The following is an 18744-nucleotide window of genomic DNA, read 5'->3' as shown; positions in this document are numbered from 1 at the left end:
TGGATGTATAGCAGTTATCATTAATTCACTCAAATGATGTAAAAGTAGGAATGTTTGGGGGTGTTAGTGGTAGTTTATATCTCATATTTGTTTCCTCTCTGTCTGTGTAGGCTTATCCGCATTGCGGCATTAATGTTAGTAATAATATGTTAAACATAAGGTCTTGTTATCAAAAGGCTTATTTCAGTTATGTTTTTGCCAGATGTATCTTTTTTCCTTGATGAAAAGGAAAGAGAAGAACTATGTATTCTGACATCAGGAAAATTAATGTATTCTTTATCTTGGACAGTTGATGACACAGGCGCTCCTTTAGCACCCACATTTCAGCCCCTTCATGTTGCCTGCATTAGGTAATAAGGTTTATATTTGCTGAATAGAGTTCCATCATAATGAGACTTGTTTATCCCTTTAATTCATTTTTCTTTTTCTTTAGTATGCCAAGGTATATCGATTCAGGAAAAGGAACTGGAATTTGGCAGCATTCTGACATACAGAAACTAATTGAGTGGGCAAAAGAAGCCAATATTGATCCAAATAACCCTGACTATTTGGATTTGATTGAGATAATCATGGTAAATATTTAAGTCTCAGTAGCTAGTGTATCAGTTGATACTTAGGTCTTTGTCATATCAGAGACTTTTTGGAAATGTGAGGTGTTCATTTGACACACATTTTGCTGAGCTCCTGAACCAGATTTGCAAGATCCATTCACCTGCACTTTCTGATGTGCAAAAGTTGTCTTTTCAATGGTTATGCTTTATCATTTCAGCATGCATGTGGAACAAAACATTGCAAGCGGTATTAAGAGAAGTAAATTTTTTAGTTTAAATTTAGAAACAACAGCCATATTTATTTGTTGTAGGCAACTAACTTGCTAAATAGATTATTTTATATTTCCTAGTATACAAAATCCTTGGAGCAAAATGAATCAAAATACTTTCGTCTTGAACAGCTGCAAGAAGAGTTTAACTTTGTTACTGCAGAAGAGATTACAAATTGTAAACGTTTCCAGCTGTTGCAGCTGAGAAGCTTGGGACAGTTAGATTTCTATGGTTTTCAGCAAATTCCTCTGTATGACAGAGAAATACCAGACACAGTCTTTCAGGTATTCCACTTTAAAAACAAATGTTGGCCTACAATTTTGGATACTGTTTGCTTGAATACAAACAGTATTGGCTATGTGTTTCATTCTAATATCCGCATTCATGTTGGGCAATATTGATTATGTATTCTGAGGAATAGAGCTTTATGATGCCTTTTTACATAGTTTCAGTAAATTCATTTAAAAAATTTATTTCCATCTTGTCTTTCTTTCAAGAAGCTCAAGACTGCATACATAATCCCAGGGCTGTTGAATAACATATGGAGAAAACAGAAAACAAGGAAATATCAAATATATAATGTTTATATAGGAAATCAAAGATATACATTAATTCATACAAAAAAGTACTTAGAAAGTATTATTCTAAAGCTGAGGGACAAAATGCTTGAGAGTTATGCGAGTTCTCCAGATACAATGAAAAATGGAACATAATTGTATCAAATTAACTTGTATTTGGCTAGCTGCACAATCCAGTGAAAATTAATGCTTTATGATTAATGAACTAATTTTTATTTCAGGCATATGGGAACCAGTTAGAAAAGGACATGATGACGGATGCAGATCCTATTTCTGCACGAAGGAATAGTTCAGCCACTTTTGTTAGGATGGTATGATACTTTCCATAAATTTAATATGAACCATAAATGGCTACAGAAGAACTGGAAATACAGCTAGGTATTTCAGTCTGGGTTGGGTTCAAGGACTGTTTGAGTCATCTTGTGTCAGACTTGGTTTCATGTTAGTATTGTATGCCTATGAAGCATCAAAATTGTCATCACTGCACCTGCAACAATGATCATATGTAGCACACCTGTGCTTAACTGTCCCCACCATTTGCTGTTGGGATCTGGAGGAACCCTTTCAATTCTGATTTCAAAATAAAAATAAATAAAAAATAGATTTTATCCATATCACGTTCTAAAAAAGTAGTCTGTAATGCAAAAACATTTGAGGTATATTTGACCTTACAATATTGGTGTCTATGTAGCTAAACCCATGATGATTTAGTTTCAGATTGCATTCATCGAGTCTCTTTTTTATATACAGATGAGAAAACAAGCTACAAAACAAATTGTGAATATTAGGCACAAGTTTAACTTATCAGATATTGTGAATGATTATGAAGAAATTATATCTATGAGGTACAATATTCATTTATTATGTAAAAACTTAATGGACTATACCCCATTCACTTTGCTGCTTAGTGTAGGGCTATGTACATATATTTTTGGCTGTTCTATAATCTTCCATAGACCACCTGACTAAAGTTTCTGAATTTTACGGTTCATTTTATTACAAAAAGCCTATAGAAAAACATTGAAGTTTAAAACTCATTTTTCTAGAATTATGTTACAAAATGAATAATTAAGATTTGGATTTTTCTCATATGAGCATATGCAAGTCTGATCTAAATTATTTCCTTTTTTTAAATAGTGAATTGAGTAATGCAATTTTCAAGCTAGGTGAACGCAAAAGGCATTTGAAACCACAAAGGAAAGAGAGGCGAAAGATTCCAGCACAGGCTGTCTCTGACGGAGATGTAAAACTTCTCATCAGAATATTGAGAGCCTATAATATTCCTGCAAGAAAGGCACCACCAACTAAGTAGGTACAGAATTCCTAGATTATAAAGGTCTTGACTCTTGAGAATGACCACTCCCCGCATAAAACGGGGGGCGACCTTTGCGTGGACGCGCGCAGTCCCTGGATCTGGAGCGGCTCCATCAGCATAGGCTTGGCTTTGCCTTCCCTCAGGTGGGATACCTGGAGGTCTCCACCTACCCCAGTCAGTTGTCCAATCCCACCTGGGGGAAGCGTTGCCAAGGAGATCAGGCCAGGTGGGGGAGGGATTACCTGCCCACACAATAGAGGGAGGATCTTACCTGGGAATCCTCACTTGGCTCCAGAGCTTTTCCCACCCTACCCACCCTCAGTTAATGCCTTATTTTGCAGGTTAACTCTTCTTCACAGGTTTTGCAGGTTAACTTTTCTTCACAGGTATGCGGGTGCTGCTACGTTAAGGTCGCTGTCAAAAGGCCGGAAAGAAATTTCCCTGCATTGGCAGGTTTCGCCTTTCCCGTAGCAAAACATCACAACTCTGGCAGTATCAGGCCTTGGGCGGAATCCTTTTGTCCATCTTCCTCTTTGCAGCGGCGATACCAGGGTTCCCTGTTAAAGGGGTTTCTGAAGGGAAGCTTTGACCGTATGCCAAAAGGTCGTCATTGCTCTCCCCTGCGGCGGCGGCGTAACGAGGGTGGCTATCTCTGCTTGAACATACATTCTCCAGAGCCGGCCCATCCCCCACACAAACACTGGATAACCCTGATGCTCCCTAGATCCCCGGCTGGGGACTGGGGAGGGAGACGCCCAATGCCTGAGCCAAGGTCTACCCACATTTGAAATTTAATAAAGTTGTGGCCAATTTAATCCCATAGCACGTGTCTTGAGTCGTTATTCCACATGACGGGGGAGGGGCGCTCGGGATCTGGGGACTCCGCCTGTCCACGCAAAGACTGTTTATATCAACACATTGTGTCATAGAGAATTGCATAATGGTTGGGTTCCGTCTGTCTTGGGAGTTGCATACATATTTCATAATCTGTTCTATATGCCTATCAGTATAAAGTTTCCCCTTGGACATAACATCTAGAATGAAGGAACCATTTCAACTGCTAAGAATACTGCTACAAATATTTTGTTAAATATCTTCAGTATCTTGAAAGTCACTGAATGAAGTGAGACAGATACAATGGTTAAGTTAGAAAAAAATATTTATGGGAAAATACAGTGAAATTGAAGTATAACAAGGAGAATTATAGGGAAAGCATATTAAAACATAGTGCATATTTTACTGCAGCTTCTAATCATCAACACATTGTTAGCATTTTGTGCTATTTTTATCTGAAGTTCAGCTGTGCAGTGAAATACTATTTTAGTGTACAGATATGTAGAAGGATTTTGTGAAAGTGTAAATGGTTAGCATAATAGCCACTAAATCTAATCAAATTATGTTGAAAAATCAAGGCTTTAGTGTATTCTGAAAAAAACTAATAATAATTTTACAAGTTACAGTGTTTGAAAGTATGTTTGTTCTTTTATACATTACTATGCAAATAATTTGGATTACAAAATAGTATGCCGTAGCTGCAAGCAAACAGAGCTTCCTTTCAGAGAATCTAAATAATATTTTAAGAATAATGATTGACGTAGGGGGCAAATCACAAAATACTTGCACTGGTTTAGTCTCATTGACTTGCATAGAATTACAAGCGTTATGCTGAAATTCTCCCTTAAGAGATACATTATTCATGATTTTGCTTAAGTAGCAAAGCACAAAGAAAACTATTAACTATTATTGCTTCCAAACTCAGAATGAAGGCATGGATGGATGGATGTGGTTTAAATAAAGAGCCACAACTTTATTGAGCCACTGAATATTGAGCTACCTGCAACAGGCAGACTAATCTTAATTTAGCACACACACTCTACAAATGTAGGTGCCTACCAGGTTGTGGAGGTATAGCAACAGATACTGCCTCCTGCTGTCTCTGTCTTGCTTGGCCAACTCCATCTTGGCTCAGGGCCCCAGTTCAGAAGATTGCTGCTCATTGCTAACCCCTTTTCACCTGGTTAGCAATTAACGGAAAGCAAGCTGGCTGCCTACCTGCTGAGATTGCGCCTCTGATAACGTTCATTTTTTCCCTGTCTCAGTTTGTAAGTGTGTATGCTGCAATGTCAACTTTCAAAGTGGTCTTTTCCTGCCTCCACTCCAGCAGGAGTGCATTTCTACTGCCTTTTATTTCTAGTAACAACCAGCCAATTATGTACCTATACATAAGCAGGGAATCTTGATGCATGTTAATGAGGTAAACTTGCTGAAATATGCATGTAATTCTTGTTTACTATCTCAAGGGTTGGAGTTGCTAATTCACCATCCTATTTACCAAATCGTATGTCCAGAGGCAGACATATTTTGTCAGGAAATTCAGCCTATTCAGCAGACCCTTTGTATGAGGTAATTATTAAAAACAACAACATTTATATGCTCCCCTCTAAATTAATTTCCAAATCATGTGTATTTTTTGTGTGCAGAAATTAGTCTAAAGACTGCAGTATATTTAGACATAGTTTTATCTTGTGGTTAAAATTTTGCTTTCATTGAACAACAAGGCCTCTTTTTTTGCTTCTGAATCTCAGATATTTCAGCTAATTTGAATGCTAGTATTCAGGGGGTGGAATTTGATTATTACATTGAGGGAGAAGGGAGCAATCTGTGCTTGAATCAACACCCATGCTGTGCTGGCAGGAATTCAATGAGCTTCGTGGCATAGGGATTGAAAGTTATCCTATACCTTGCAGTAAAATACATTTATTTTTGGAGAATGAGGTGATTCTAAAATTTTATTTTTAATGTTGAAGACATAATGTTCTCTGCAATAAGACTAGGTAGAGCAGGGTTCAGACTGAATGCAGGACTCAGGTTGTGCTCCAGCAACACAGAGCTCCAGGGTTGGATCAGCAAGGAACAAACTAAGACTTGATGTCATACAGTAGTAGCAACAGCTGTATCCTAAGTGCTAGGCTTGAGTTTTGCAAAAAAAGGAGTACCTTCCATGAGTGTCCACAGAAATAATGGAGGCAGGGAAATGTCTATGACTTGTAACCACAGCTTATTGACTTGATTATTCAGTCTTTTTATGATTGAACCACACGCACATGGTGCTGAAGAGAAACAACAAGAAACTGGTGGGCTGTTCCTGCTGGTGATACACTACAGTATATTCTATGACAGGGGTCCCCAAACTAAGGCCCGCGGGCTGGATAAGGCCTGAGGGACTCGTTTATCCAGCCCGCGACGAACCCCGCTGCTTGCTCTTACTGGCACTGTGCTGCGCGGCTGCCCACTTCCGGGTCAGAGGAGCACCGGAAATAACTTGTGCGCATGCGCACAACGCTTGCACATGCACACAAGTTATTTCCGGTGCTCATCTGGGTCAGAGGAGGCCCGTGCACATGCGCACAAGCTATTTCCGGTGCTCCTCCGACCCGGAAGTGTGCCAGAAATAGCGTGTGCGCACACGTATGGGCACGCACTCCCCCGCCCTCTGGCCTGCTGCCCGATCGGCGCTGGAGACACTGGCCTGAGGCGTGGTAAGTTTGCTGACCACTGTTCTATGAGATCATACATTTCAGAACTAACTTCTAACAAGCTGCTTGATTTGGCTATTTAACAATAATAGAATAAAGCATTAGTAAGACATATAGCTTCAGTTTGTCTATACCGTAGGACTCTGAACCAGGTTAAAAAACCCCAAGACTAAATTCCACACCTTTTACACAGCATCTGCCTTGGCTGTGGTTAGGGATGTAGTTTACAGTTTGGTACCAGTTTGGTTGTCAATTCACCAAACTGGCAACTGTTTTTGTGATAGAATGAGAACTGGAGTGTATTTTTCTCTTGTAATGCCCACTGGGTATATTATATTGGGAGGGGGGAGATAAATGCATTACATGAGTAACTTTGATACTGCTTTTTAAAATGTCTGCAGTTTATCTAAATAAGGAAAATGTCTATGATCAATAGGCCTGAAAATGAGACAAAACCAAAATAAATTCCAGTATGTACTAAACATTTTTATTTTAGGTGGGTGTCCAGCCTTTTGTAGAAGTTACCTTCCAGGACACAATCTATCAAACTAGCACTGCTGATGGCTCTCATCCATGTTGGAACGAAGAACTGCAAGTTGATTTTATGTAAGTTACGTGTATCTCACTTTTAATAATGTATACAGTACTTCAAGTTTTCTGTAGCCAAATGTTTTTTACATTGCAGCCTGTTCCATTATTTTAAGTCTCTGATATCAACCGTATATATCGGTTACATATGTTAAATCAGTAATCCCTTATTTTGCATGGTTGTGGAAATTATCTGAATATTATCATAGGGGTTGCCTTGCAGGGAGCCTGAAGAATATGAAATGTTGAAGGCTTCAGGCTTTTTTTTGTTTAGAAATATAGGTTTGGATCCCAGGTTCCACATTCTTGAGTGGAAGCAGTTCTGATCATGTATTTGGTGAGTGGAGGGAGTCACAGATTTCCTCCCAGCTGCAGAATCTCCTGGAGGATAAAGATACCAGTGGCAACTAGCTGTGATGGCTATGTTCTGCTTTCGCTTTTGGAGGCAGTATGTCTCTTAAGAACCAGCTTCTTGGAATCACAAGTAGGGAGGGTGCTGTTGCACTCAGGTCTTCCTTGTAGTCTTCCCATGGGCATCTGTTTGGCCAGTGTAAAAACAGGATGCTGGACTATATGTGTCTTCAGTCTGACCCATTGGGGCTCTTCTGCTGCCCCACCTCCTCAACTATTCATGGCAGGACCCATTCAGAATGGCTTGAGAGGTTATGCATAAAGATGCAGTGCACAAGCAGAACTGCTTACAGAACATTAAACCAAAACCTCAGTACAGTATTACAGTACAGTCATAACTCGGAAGTCAGTCCATTCCAGAAGTCTGTTCATCTTCCAAAAGAATGTTTGAAAACCGGAACACTCACTTCTGGTTTTCAATTGCCTGGGAACTGGAACATTCTACTCCCAAGACGTTCGAGATCCGAGTTACGACTGTACATAGTTTCAGTAACTTTGTTGTCAAAATGTTTGATTTAATTTTTTTGCTTTTGTTTTTGTTTCAGCTCTCCAGGGCATGATTATACTTTTTCAGGGCTATCTAAAATCAAAGACAATATAAATATTAACATTTTTGATGAATTTGTGATTGAAAAGCATGAGGTAAATTGTAGACTAAACTTGTTTGGGTAATGTGTACAAGGAATCACAGAAGGTTATAGTATAATATGGTGGAGTACAGTATTGTATTGCAGATTTTAAAGAAAAGTCTGGTATTTTGTACACCAAACCCTATTTCAGCATCATATTTGAAACTAGACAGCATTTTTTCTAAGAATATATTTATAACCCAGCTAAATCATTTGATACTTTTACAAGTATTAGGTGTTACCTCTTGTTTCTAGTTTAAATATTTACCCTGCATTTCTTTTCAAATTGTTTATTAACACTAGAAATAAAATTGGTGATATTTAATGAGGAGAGAATATTATTGAAAATCTGTTTTGTGCCCCCAAAGTTTTTGATAAGTTGCAGCTAGGAAAATACTTTGGGTCTGCTTAAACACCTTACACCTTATTTAGGCAGTAAGTGAATAAAGACATGAGATAGTTCTAAGATTCAGCTGTTGAGAAAACATAGTTGAATAATGCATACTAAAGTACAAAAGATTAACGCAAATTATTAACTTGGTTAGGACACATGTCCAAAAAACTGCAGTGGTCACTCCTATGTAAGAAAGAATTGGCTTGGATCAGTTATGTTTCCTTTCTCTACACTCCTGGAGCAATCAAAGGTAATGAAGAAGAATCATGCTTTTAAAGATTTTGTATATTTAGTGTATTTTTGGTTTCTATGGAAGCCGCCCAGAGTGACTGGGGACCCCAGCCAGATGGGCGGGGTACAAATAAATTATTATTATTATTATTATTATTTTATTATTATTATTATTACTGCAGATAATGAGTTGCTTTTAAAGTAGCAAGATTGAAATGCAGCCATATCATCAGATTTTTAAACTCTTAGCTTAATACTTGCATTTGTTTCAGTAAGCCAAATAATGTATGTTTTCACAGATTTGTGGTACATTTCAAGTAAATATGCCACCAGTTTTGCTTGGATATACTTGGAGTAAGACTTATGTGCCTCCCAAAGAAGAATGTCATGGTCAGAACTTGAAGGAATATACTTTTTTAACCATTTTTGCCACTATTGAACCTCAAATATCTTCTACTGAAAATAATTTAGAATCAGACAAGGTTGGCCTTTATTTTTTACTCTGTTTAATAAATAGGATAATTTGCATGAAATTATTGCTTTGAAATTTATAACTGAGATTATAGTTTTGAACTCAGTTTAAAATAAGTATTTAAGGACTTTGGAAGAACCGGCTGGATCAGGCCAATTGGCCTTCTAGTCCATCATTCTGCTCTCACAGTGGGCAACCAGATGCCTGTGGAAAGCCCAAAAGGAGGACCTTATCACAAGAGCATTCCCCACTCCTGTGGTTTCCAACAACTGGTATTCAGAAGCCCACTACCTCCAAGCATGGAAGCAGAGCATAAACACATGGCTATTAGTTATTCATGGCTGTATCCCCCATGAATTTTTCCAGTCCTCTTTTCAAACCACCCAAGTTGGTGGTCATCATTGCCTCCTGCAGAAACATATTCCATAGTTTACATATGTGCTGTGTGAAGAAGCACTTTAGTTTGTTTGTTTTGAATGTTTCAACATTCAGCTTCACTGAATGTCCGTGAGTTCTAATATTATGAGACAGGGAGAAAAACTTTCTTCAGGTCATACGTAATTTTATATTGTTCCATCATGTCACCTCTTACTTTCCATTTACTGTCCATTCATTCAGTTTGTAGAGGTCTTTTGGGAGCTCTACACCAGGCATAGGCAAACTCGGCCCTCCAGATGTTTTGGGACTACAACTCCTATCATCCCTAGCTAACAGGACCAGAGGTCAGGGATGATGGGAATTGTAGTCCCAAAATAGCTGGAGTGCTGAATATGCCTATGCCTGCTCTACACAATCCTGAACAATGAATGACCCTGAACAATTTAATATCATCAGCAAAGTCAGCCACATCACTGTTCACTTCTAACTCTAGATTGTTTTTCAGTTCATAGATCATGAAGATCAAACACTGTTGCAAAAAGCATACATTTTTAAGCAAACATGCAAAGCATTGTTTCCAAAGAGGAGAATAATAACCTCAGCTTTTAACAATCAAGGAAGAAATATTTTAGTAACAAAGTACATTACCTCTCTGAATCCACCTCAGCAGTTATTAGATATGTGTGCTGATGAGCCTAACTCAACTTCTGTAAGTATGTAATGTTTATCACAGAATCAGCACATACTTGGTGGGCTGGGGCGCTCACAACAGGGGTCCCACAATTAAAGGCAAACTGGTGGAAACTATGAGCTGTAAGGCTGGCATTGCAGCATTTTGTTCCAGCTATGAAACTGAGACATGTGATGCTGAGGACAGTCAATATCACAGCCAAAGCTCAAATCCATCATCAGGGTGGCATAAGATCATAGCTAACCTCTGTAAGAATGTAAAAAAAAGGTAACACAATGAGTTAATTATTGCTTGATGCCTTTAATTAAATGCCAAATGTCAGATGGATTATTTTAATATGTATTTCTGAGACAGGCATACTCCTTTTTGTTTTGTAGGATCTTATATCACGATTTGTGTCTTTAATTCCTTGTATATCAGACACTGGGGATGAAAATGATGATGTTGATCTTTGGATGACATCAGAGGTATATGCCTTTTTATTTCTGCTGTGCTTTTTTTACTGGTTTTATTTTTTAAAATGTAAATTGAATTTCTTAACCACTTTAAAAATGATTTTATTGAAGAGCAGGGTATAAATTTGTTAAATAAAAAAAATGTTTTGATGTTAACTTTTAAGTCATAATAATATACCTGAAAATATGAGCAATGATGTTTGAAATGTTTCTGCAGTTCAAACAGCTTGAAGTTTGAGGGTCTTCTAAGTTAATTAAGATGAGGGGAGGGGCAGAAGCTAAACTGATAAAAGTAACAAGTCACCAGCCCTGCGTAGCTTTCATGCAAGTACTGTAGTCAAAAAAGAAATTCCTTAACCATGTGTATGCCACAGAATTCGATCAATATATTACACCATTGGAAAGAAAGATTCTAAGAGGAAATTACAGGTGTTACATCTGTTCCAGTTAAAATGGTAGAAAGTGTTACTAAAGCAAGACTTGCTAAAAATATGGTAGAATTAGGGCCCCATCAGAATGATGTAGGTAGTTGGCAAAACTTGGATGGGGGCATCTTCCACAGGATTACAGAGGCTTCCCGAACTTCATAGTGGCTTTCAAAGGGGTACTTTCATCCCAAGCTAAATAAAGCAGTACAGCAGTATGAGCACCATGAACTTAGTCTGCTTATTTTTATTATTTACATAATTATATGTTTAAATATAGCAGTGGAAGAAATATAACTTGTGAGAGCATTGTGACTTTTTATTTTGCTACTTGATCTTTAAATAACATGCAAGCTGCTATTTCTGAACTTCCTCGTGGCAATGCCACTGTAGTATTATTTTTGTGGGAAGATGAAGGATATATGCATTGCTTTTAAAAATGAATGATCTTCTATTTCTAACAGAATTTCCTTGAACTTGGTATTGGTAGTAAAGAAGAACATGCAGTGCTTCTATGTAACTACTTTCTGTATATTGGGAAAAAAGCATGGGTACTGTTGGGAACATCAGTGTTAGAAGTAAGTCTGGCAAAATATTTCAATCTTTGTTTCTATAATTCAGGGGTTGGCGAACTTTTTCGTTCTCAGTTCAGTGCAGATCAGTATGGAGAGAATCGGCGGCAGCAGGAAACTATAGAGGGTGCATGGTTATATGCTAAGTAGATGTTGTTCTTGGTATGTCTGTGTTCAGAAGAGGAATGGCATGAAAATAAGAGTAGGCATGAACAGGGTCAGTAGTGAGCATAGCGCTGAAAGAGAGCAACACAAACAAGTGCAAAAACCTTGAATGGGCAAGGAAATGAACCAGCTGACTCTGGAAGTATCATCAGCAAATTCAGCCATTGAGCCAAATGAGATGCAGGCTTCAGGTTTCCTGCCTGTGGTGTAGTTCTTCTCAGAAATATAAGCCACATAGCAAGTGGAACAGTATAAATTCATAGCTTTATTATGCACTTAACTCTGAGTCCAACCCATAGGCTTAGGTGTAGCAGGAACAGGAGGACAGTGTTAAAAGAAGCTGCCGGATTAAAGAAAATCCATTAAAGTTATCAAATAATAAATTGTTTCAGGATAAGTTATTTCAAAACCCCATTTAAATGGAGTGTAGTCTTATCTTTGATATTAAATGATCAATCATGTGTGATCCTTAAGATGTTGTATTATTGATTCAACGGCACCCATGACAATAAATTCTTAATATTTGTTTTAGATTTATATATTCTTCATTACTTAATAATAGTTACACACCTCTATCCCATTCTCTTGAAATAAAATGGCCCTAGCTTTTATCAAGCCAAGTATTTATGTGAATAAGGATTGTAGGATTTCTAAAAGATACTAAATTGCTATTTTATTTCTCAGTATAAGGAGTAAATATAATATATAGTTTCTCCTGTATTTGTAAAGGAGCAAAAACTATACATAGGACCCAATAGTAATCTTTTGGCAATGTAAAAACTGGAATAAACAAGCAGTATAGATTGGCAATAATCCAAGAGTAGAAACAGAGAGAATTTCCATTACTAGAATGATGAAATATGATCTTGGATATGGTATACATGTTGAAATTGATAGCTATTCTAAAGGTTAACAAGAGAGCAAGAGTCTTATTGAAAAATTGTCATTGTTCATAATGTATTAGTGTAATAACAAAGTGCAAGATAATGTGTTTTATTTATTTCTTCCTTCCCTCTTGTATAAACACAGACATTATAGGTTAAGCGTTGCTTTATTTATTTTCTTATTTTTTCCATGTTATAGAGGCAGGAAAATAGAGTTTTTTACCGGGTTTTTTTGGTAATTTTTTTAACAATGAAGCTGGCTGTATCCTTTGCTTATTACAGGGGAAAGTAGCTTATGTAGCAACACAAGAAAATGGAGAGTATTTTCTGTGGAATCCACTGAGTGGCCAGTGCTATAAGCAGTTTGATGCATTTTGCCCTCTACAGAGTGTTGATTGCTTAATCAGCTGGGAAAATGTAAGTATGATTAAATGGAGCAGAAATACAATATACTGTTACATGCTTCCTGCATCATTGTGGGAAGATTCATTGGCAGTGGTGGGTTTGTAATACTGTATTTCTTTACAGTAACAGAACATAGTGATGACAAATACACCCTTCTAATTAGATTTAACAGCTTGCAGCAGATTTCCAGAGAGCAACATTTATGGTCTGACCCTCCTCCTGCAGCCCTGTTTCCAACTAATTTCAGCTGTAAAGCTCTCAGGCAGCTCACCCGTTCACACACATTTAAATTATCAACCAATTTTAGATGCTTTTCCTCAGCTGAAGAAGGCCCAGGACATACCCAGCTTGAGCCTGATAACTATATTTCCCGATAAAAGTTCCCATTAACCATCACTGTTGTGAAAATGTTGTAATCTGGGTAGAGAAATTGGCAATATTATACCACTAATGAGGGATCTTTGTAAGGTTTGGGAGTTCATACAATTATTGTTTGTTTCCAGGTTGGTGGCAATGAGTCTCCAGCTAAGATATCATTCTGCAATATAGTCATATGTGCGACTATTAAATCTGTAAATATTTTATAAAATACTGTAGAAAATCTATCTGGACCAATAGATTTTCTCACTTCTAGTTTTTAATTGCCATTCCATAAGTCCACAGCTTCCTTTACAGTTGGTATTTGTGTTGTGCTTAAAAAATTGTATTTTTTTTTTTTTTTGAGGAGTACGAGGAGGAGAAAAATTCTTTATACTGTACTTCTCAGATTTGTTATGTAGAAAATACTTTTCTCCTGGTTTATTTTTAATGGCAGTTATAGTTTCTTTATTGCTTTTATTTCATAATCTTGTGGCTAAGAGTTTAGACCCTCTTCACCTTCGTATTTTGTTTTGTTTTAAGTACAGCTGTATCATAGTTTTCTCTATTTCTATGGTCTCCAATTCTTTCCACTTTATTTGCAATTTTTTAAAAAGCATTTTTGATCCTGTAACTGTGTGTTTGTTCCAGAAGGGAAATTTCCTGTTCCAGTTGTCATTTTTGTGTCCTACGTGATATGTATAAAACTGATTTTTCCTGTATACATTCCCCTTTCAACAGTGCCTTCATTGTTTCCCACAATAGACCAGAGCTTATTCCTTCCGTATTATTTTCCTTATTTTTTTTCTAATATTTTAGTCAGGCTTTCTCTTATTACAGTCATACCTCCGGTTGAAGTCACTTCAGGTTGAGCTTTTTCAGGTTAAATTCCTCGGCGACCCAGAAGTAACGGAACGGGTTACTTCCAGGTTTCGCTGCTTGCGCATGTGCAGATGCTCAAAATGATGTCACGCACATGCGCAGAAGCGGCAAATCATGACCCGCAGAAGCAGGTTGCGTTCTGCTCAGGATGCGAACGGGGCTCTGGAACAGATCCCGTGCGCATCCAGAGGTACCACTGTAATTGATTTGTTATGAAATACCCTAGTGAGGTTGTTCAACTGGAGTGAATTCAAATTTTGTGCAGACTGGGGCATGCTCTGTTATTTTGATCTCTCCTATTTGTGTTCTTTCACCGCATTTAACAGTGCGGTGGATGTCAATAGGAAGTCTATTCTGGATCACAAGCTAAACACTGGGTACACATATGTGAGTCATATCTGTCAGATTCATCTCCCCACAGACATTCCTTAGTCCCCACTCTTGTATAAACCTCACCAGTTTCAGTTGGTCTCTGCTTTTGTTAAGTTCTGTAGTGCTGCTACATTTCTGGAACAGCCCACTTTGCAAAACTTCTTATAAACGCAGGAACTTCTATATTTTGAATCAAATCCAGTATAGACTGATGGTATTATGTATTAATTTCAGTGTATGTGGAAATGGGAGTATCATTCAGTGACAGCAGATGTTTTGCAAGCAGAAGGTCCTAGGTTCAGTCCATGGCATTTCCAGCTAAAAGGATATGTGGTAGCAGAACTAGTTCAAATATGTGTTTATTTCAATTATTTATTGTTGACATTTTATGTCTTATAGGTCTGGTTCAACATACAGCAGAACAGTTCACCAATGTGTGTCAGTTTTGATATTTCAAAGGAAAGCTTATGGAAACAGTTTCTTCCATACCATGTTCAGGATTTAAAAATGCAGACTGTACAGGTGACAAATATTTCAAAAAGTACTTACCTAGCAAGTGACTTGCCCAGTGGGGCAGTCCCTCACTGGATGAGCCAACATATTGTGGTAAGAAGGAAAGAAGAATTTGAGCTAGAATTCTGCTTTAAAAAATTGCAAGTTGCTCTGCTACCTGAGAGCTGTGTGTGCATTTAAACCAGGGGTGAGGAACCTCTATGTCACAGGCCTAATTAGACCCACCAAGACTCTCAGTTTGGTCTGTGGAGCTATTTTGGGCAAACCACACCTACCTGTCAGTCAAAAGACATCAAACACAGAAATAATGTGAGCCTTTGTTGTACAAAGCAGTTTAGCAGGGGCACTCAAAAAGGGTGGTCTTCAACATCATTCAATCAACTTTAGGTCAGTGTAGAAGACACAGGTGTTTACTATTTAATAGAGACCATCATAGGATGGAATGCTGGATTGTGGAAATTCTGTTCAGTTCTTTACTGTCTTCATAGCTCAGTCAGTAGAGCCTGAGACTCTTATTCTCAGGGCCATGGGTTTGAGTTGGGCAAAGGATTCCTGCATTAAAAGGCGTTGGACTAGATAATGCTCGTGATTCCTTCCAACTCTACAATTGTATGGTTCTATGATTCTTTTAGGAGGAAAGAAACATGCAGTCTCATGGAATCTGGAACTGGAACCACAGGCTAATCCAACATTTCCTCATAGTGGGAAAACAGATGAGAGCTGAAGTTAGATGGAGGAGTCTATTGTCAATTTTATCTGTGCTCTCACTCCTCTCCCATCAGAGTTAGCATTTTTCTGCACAGCTTCTCTCATTATTAATCTCCACACCACAAGCAGTATTTAATTGGTGCCAGTTATACTTCAGGAATCTCACTCCCTGACCATCTTATACGTTACAGCTGCATTTTCCTAGTAATGTATGAGGTAAAGGTAAAGGTACCCCTGCCCGTACGGGCCAGTCGTGTCCAACTCTAGGGTTGTGCACCCATCTCACTTAAGAGGCCGGGGGCCAGCACTGTCCGGAGACACTTCCGGGTCACGTGGCCAGCGTGACAAAGCTGCTCTGGCGAGCTGGCACCAGCGCAGCACACGGAAACGCCGTTTACCTTCCCGCTATAAAGCGGTACCTATTTATCTACTTGCACTTAGGGGTGCTTTCGACCTGCTAGGTGGGCAGGAGCTGGGACCGAAAAACAGCTCACCCCGCTGCAGGGATTCGAACCGCCGACCATGCGATTGGCAAGCCCTAGGCGCTGAGCTTTTACCCACAGCGCCACCCGCGTCCCATAACGTATGAGGTGCTTTGTATCAAAAAATTGTGATACTTTCAGGAAATCGTTCCAGATCCTGCTTAATGTGTATCTGTATATTACAGTATTGTACAATATCTGTTTTAGCAAGAAGAACTATTTTACACCCCAACTGATGTAAGTTTAGTCGTAGAGCTACAAAATAGGTATGTACTTTAAACAACATTCTTTCAAATAACTTTTAAAGTTTAGGAGCTTTAGATCAAGCTACATGCTGTGTTAATCATGGTGGTGTTTTTTTACAGGATTTAATGTTACCACTCTTAATTTCAAAGAAAAGCAGCAGGCTGTAGTTATATCATATCATATTGTGGAAGGAAATACCATAGTTTAAATATGCACTGTGTGAAGAAGTGATTCTTCTTGTCTGTTCTAATCTTCCACTGTATGATCTTGGGTTCTAGTATTATGACAAAGGCCTGAACTCAGACTGAAAAGAGTCTATGTAATACACCATCACCACCCTGTCAAGCATCTTCCATAAAAAAGAAAAGAGTGAAATACTAGCAACTGTGGAACAGTTGTTAGACTGTTCTAGGTCCAAGATTTGTTTCATTTTTGATGTCCTCTACTTTGGGCTAATGAAGGTGATGAATGGTTGGTGAAAGACCCTCTGTGAGAGGCAGGCAAGGGAAGATCTCTCAGGGTGAGAGGCTAGGAGAAGAAAGGGAAGCTCCCAGTTGAGAGCTGGAAGAGTCTATCCCCTTCAGTGTGAGACTAGGGTTAAGATCTACCTTAGAAGGGGGTTTTGTATTCCCCCTTTCCCTTTTCTTGGTTTTATATACTTATTGTTTTTTATTATAATATGATTAATTGGCATCAATTTAAAAGATGTCAAAAAAGAAGTTTTTCATCCAGCCTGCTGACCAGAAGGAAGCCTTGTAATAAGTCATCTGCCTTCTTCTGTTGCAGTGTCAGTTATGCCACTCAAAAGGCGGCAAGGCCCATTAGCAAACTTGACATCATGACCACTTTCCATTCAGCCTCTCTTCCTTCTTATCATAGCTTCTCCTGCATGTATGGTTTGTATGTAATTTCCCCCTTTGCAAATATTGTTTCTGTTCTACATTCCATGACACCCACTAATTTAGACGTTTTGTCACTACAATGTTAATACAACACTACGTTTTGTTAATACAATGCTGTAATGGTTACTGTTCATGCTGCTACTTTTTTTTAAAAAAAAAAACCAGGATTGAAAAGACTTTGAAAAAGAAATTTATGGAATGGCGATCTCAGCAGCCAACTCGGTGGCATCGACAGTGTACCAGTGTCTTACGACAAATTCTCTCAAATCTAGAATTTAGAAATGGACAGACAGCTAGAGAAAAAGAAGAAAATAATTTGGAGGCTTTCCAGGAACATTACTGGGTTAGTGTTTATGCTGCTAGATTATTGAAATGTCCTGTTCTCAGGGACACTCACTCCCATTATTTCTGCTCTTATAAAGGGGGGGGGGGTGTTGGATCTTTGCAGTCAGGACTGAGCCACAGGCCGACATCACTTAGGAGCTAGGCACAAGGGTTAAGAGATAAGGGATCAAGCCCAAGATTTAGAGTTGAGGGGACTAGTGCTCAAAGGTAAAGCCAGAACTCAGAACCAGAACTTAATTATTTCACTAGGTGGCCTTGTTTTTATTTAAACAAACTTCAAACATGAAACACAGTGTTAAGGTACTGAAAAGTTATAGAATTTATACTTTCTAAAGTTTAATATCGTTGCTGAGCAAATATGCAACGTTTGATGTTTGACACAGTGATTATTTTATAATTTAATTTCTAAATTTTTGTAGGTTACAGGATTTCCTATTCAAATGCCGTATCTGGATCTACAGTCAATAACTGAAGCTGTTTATCAGACAGGAATTCATTCTTCAGAGGTTCCCAACACAGAATTTGCTCTTGCTGTGTATATTCATCCTTACCCAAATAACATGTTATCTGTCTGGATATATTTAGTATCTTTGGTACGCCATCAGTAAGCAGTACCACAAAACTCTTCAGGAATCAAGAATTTTGATGCAGCCTTGAGGAGCTTGCTGGTTGTGATGTCTGAATTTTCACTCTTATATCAACGAGTAGTAGTTAGTTATGTCTTGAGATTCACATTGCTTTTGCAGAGATTATCTCTTAAATGTTCCTCACATATTGCTTACTAGATATATGTAAAAATGCTGTTCATTTGTAATTGTATTAACTTGTGTTTTCATTTACTTTCTGCAGTGGTAAACAGCATGAAAAAGATTTTAATAATCAGAAAATAAAAGCTTTCCTCGCACACATCTCTATATTGCAAGATTTAAATTAGCCAGATTCAAAATGTTATATTGCTGGTTCAAGTACTTGTGTTTCTAATGACTA

General features: G+C 38.1%; 1 protein-coding gene across 2 annotated transcripts in view; it reads left to right on the top strand.

The window, feature by feature from the left end:
* Nucleotides 1–18667, top strand: part of CC2D2B (coiled-coil and C2 domain containing 2B) — a 33411-nt gene extending 14744 nt beyond the window's left edge. For both annotated transcript variants that reach the window (XM_081912624.1, XM_081912625.1), the window contains 19 exons: nt 203–350; nt 434–572; nt 902–1105; nt 1621–1710; nt 2150–2244; nt 2537–2707; nt 5015–5117; nt 6747–6856; nt 7795–7891; nt 8424–8522; nt 8803–8985; nt 9859–10062; nt 10422–10511; nt 11389–11502; nt 12828–12962; nt 14961–15083; nt 16472–16530; nt 17578–17755; nt 18177–18667. In XM_081912624.1, the coding sequence (XP_081768750.1) occupies nt 203–350; nt 434–572; nt 902–1105; nt 1621–1710; nt 2150–2244; nt 2537–2707; nt 5015–5117; nt 6747–6856; nt 7795–7891; nt 8424–8522; nt 8803–8985; nt 9859–10062; nt 10422–10511; nt 11389–11502; nt 12828–12962; nt 14961–15083; nt 16472–16530; nt 17578–17755; nt 18177–18365 (2531 nt within the window). In that variant the 3' untranslated portion in view covers nt 18366–18667. The remainder of the gene's footprint in view (nt 1–202; nt 351–433; nt 573–901; nt 1106–1620; nt 1711–2149; nt 2245–2536; nt 2708–5014; nt 5118–6746; nt 6857–7794; nt 7892–8423; nt 8523–8802; nt 8986–9858; nt 10063–10421; nt 10512–11388; nt 11503–12827; nt 12963–14960; nt 15084–16471; nt 16531–17577; nt 17756–18176) is intronic.
* The last annotated feature ends 77 nt before the right edge of the window (nt 18668–18744 follow it).

The sequence above is a fragment of the Podarcis melisellensis genome (assembly GCF_964234715.1).
Source record: "Podarcis melisellensis genome assembly, chromosome: 5".
NCBI classification, from domain to species: domain Eukaryota; kingdom Metazoa; phylum Chordata; class Lepidosauria; order Squamata; family Lacertidae; genus Podarcis; species Podarcis melisellensis.
The sequence above is the reverse complement of the archived record's forward strand: the minus strand, read 5'-3'. Positions and strand labels throughout refer to the sequence as shown.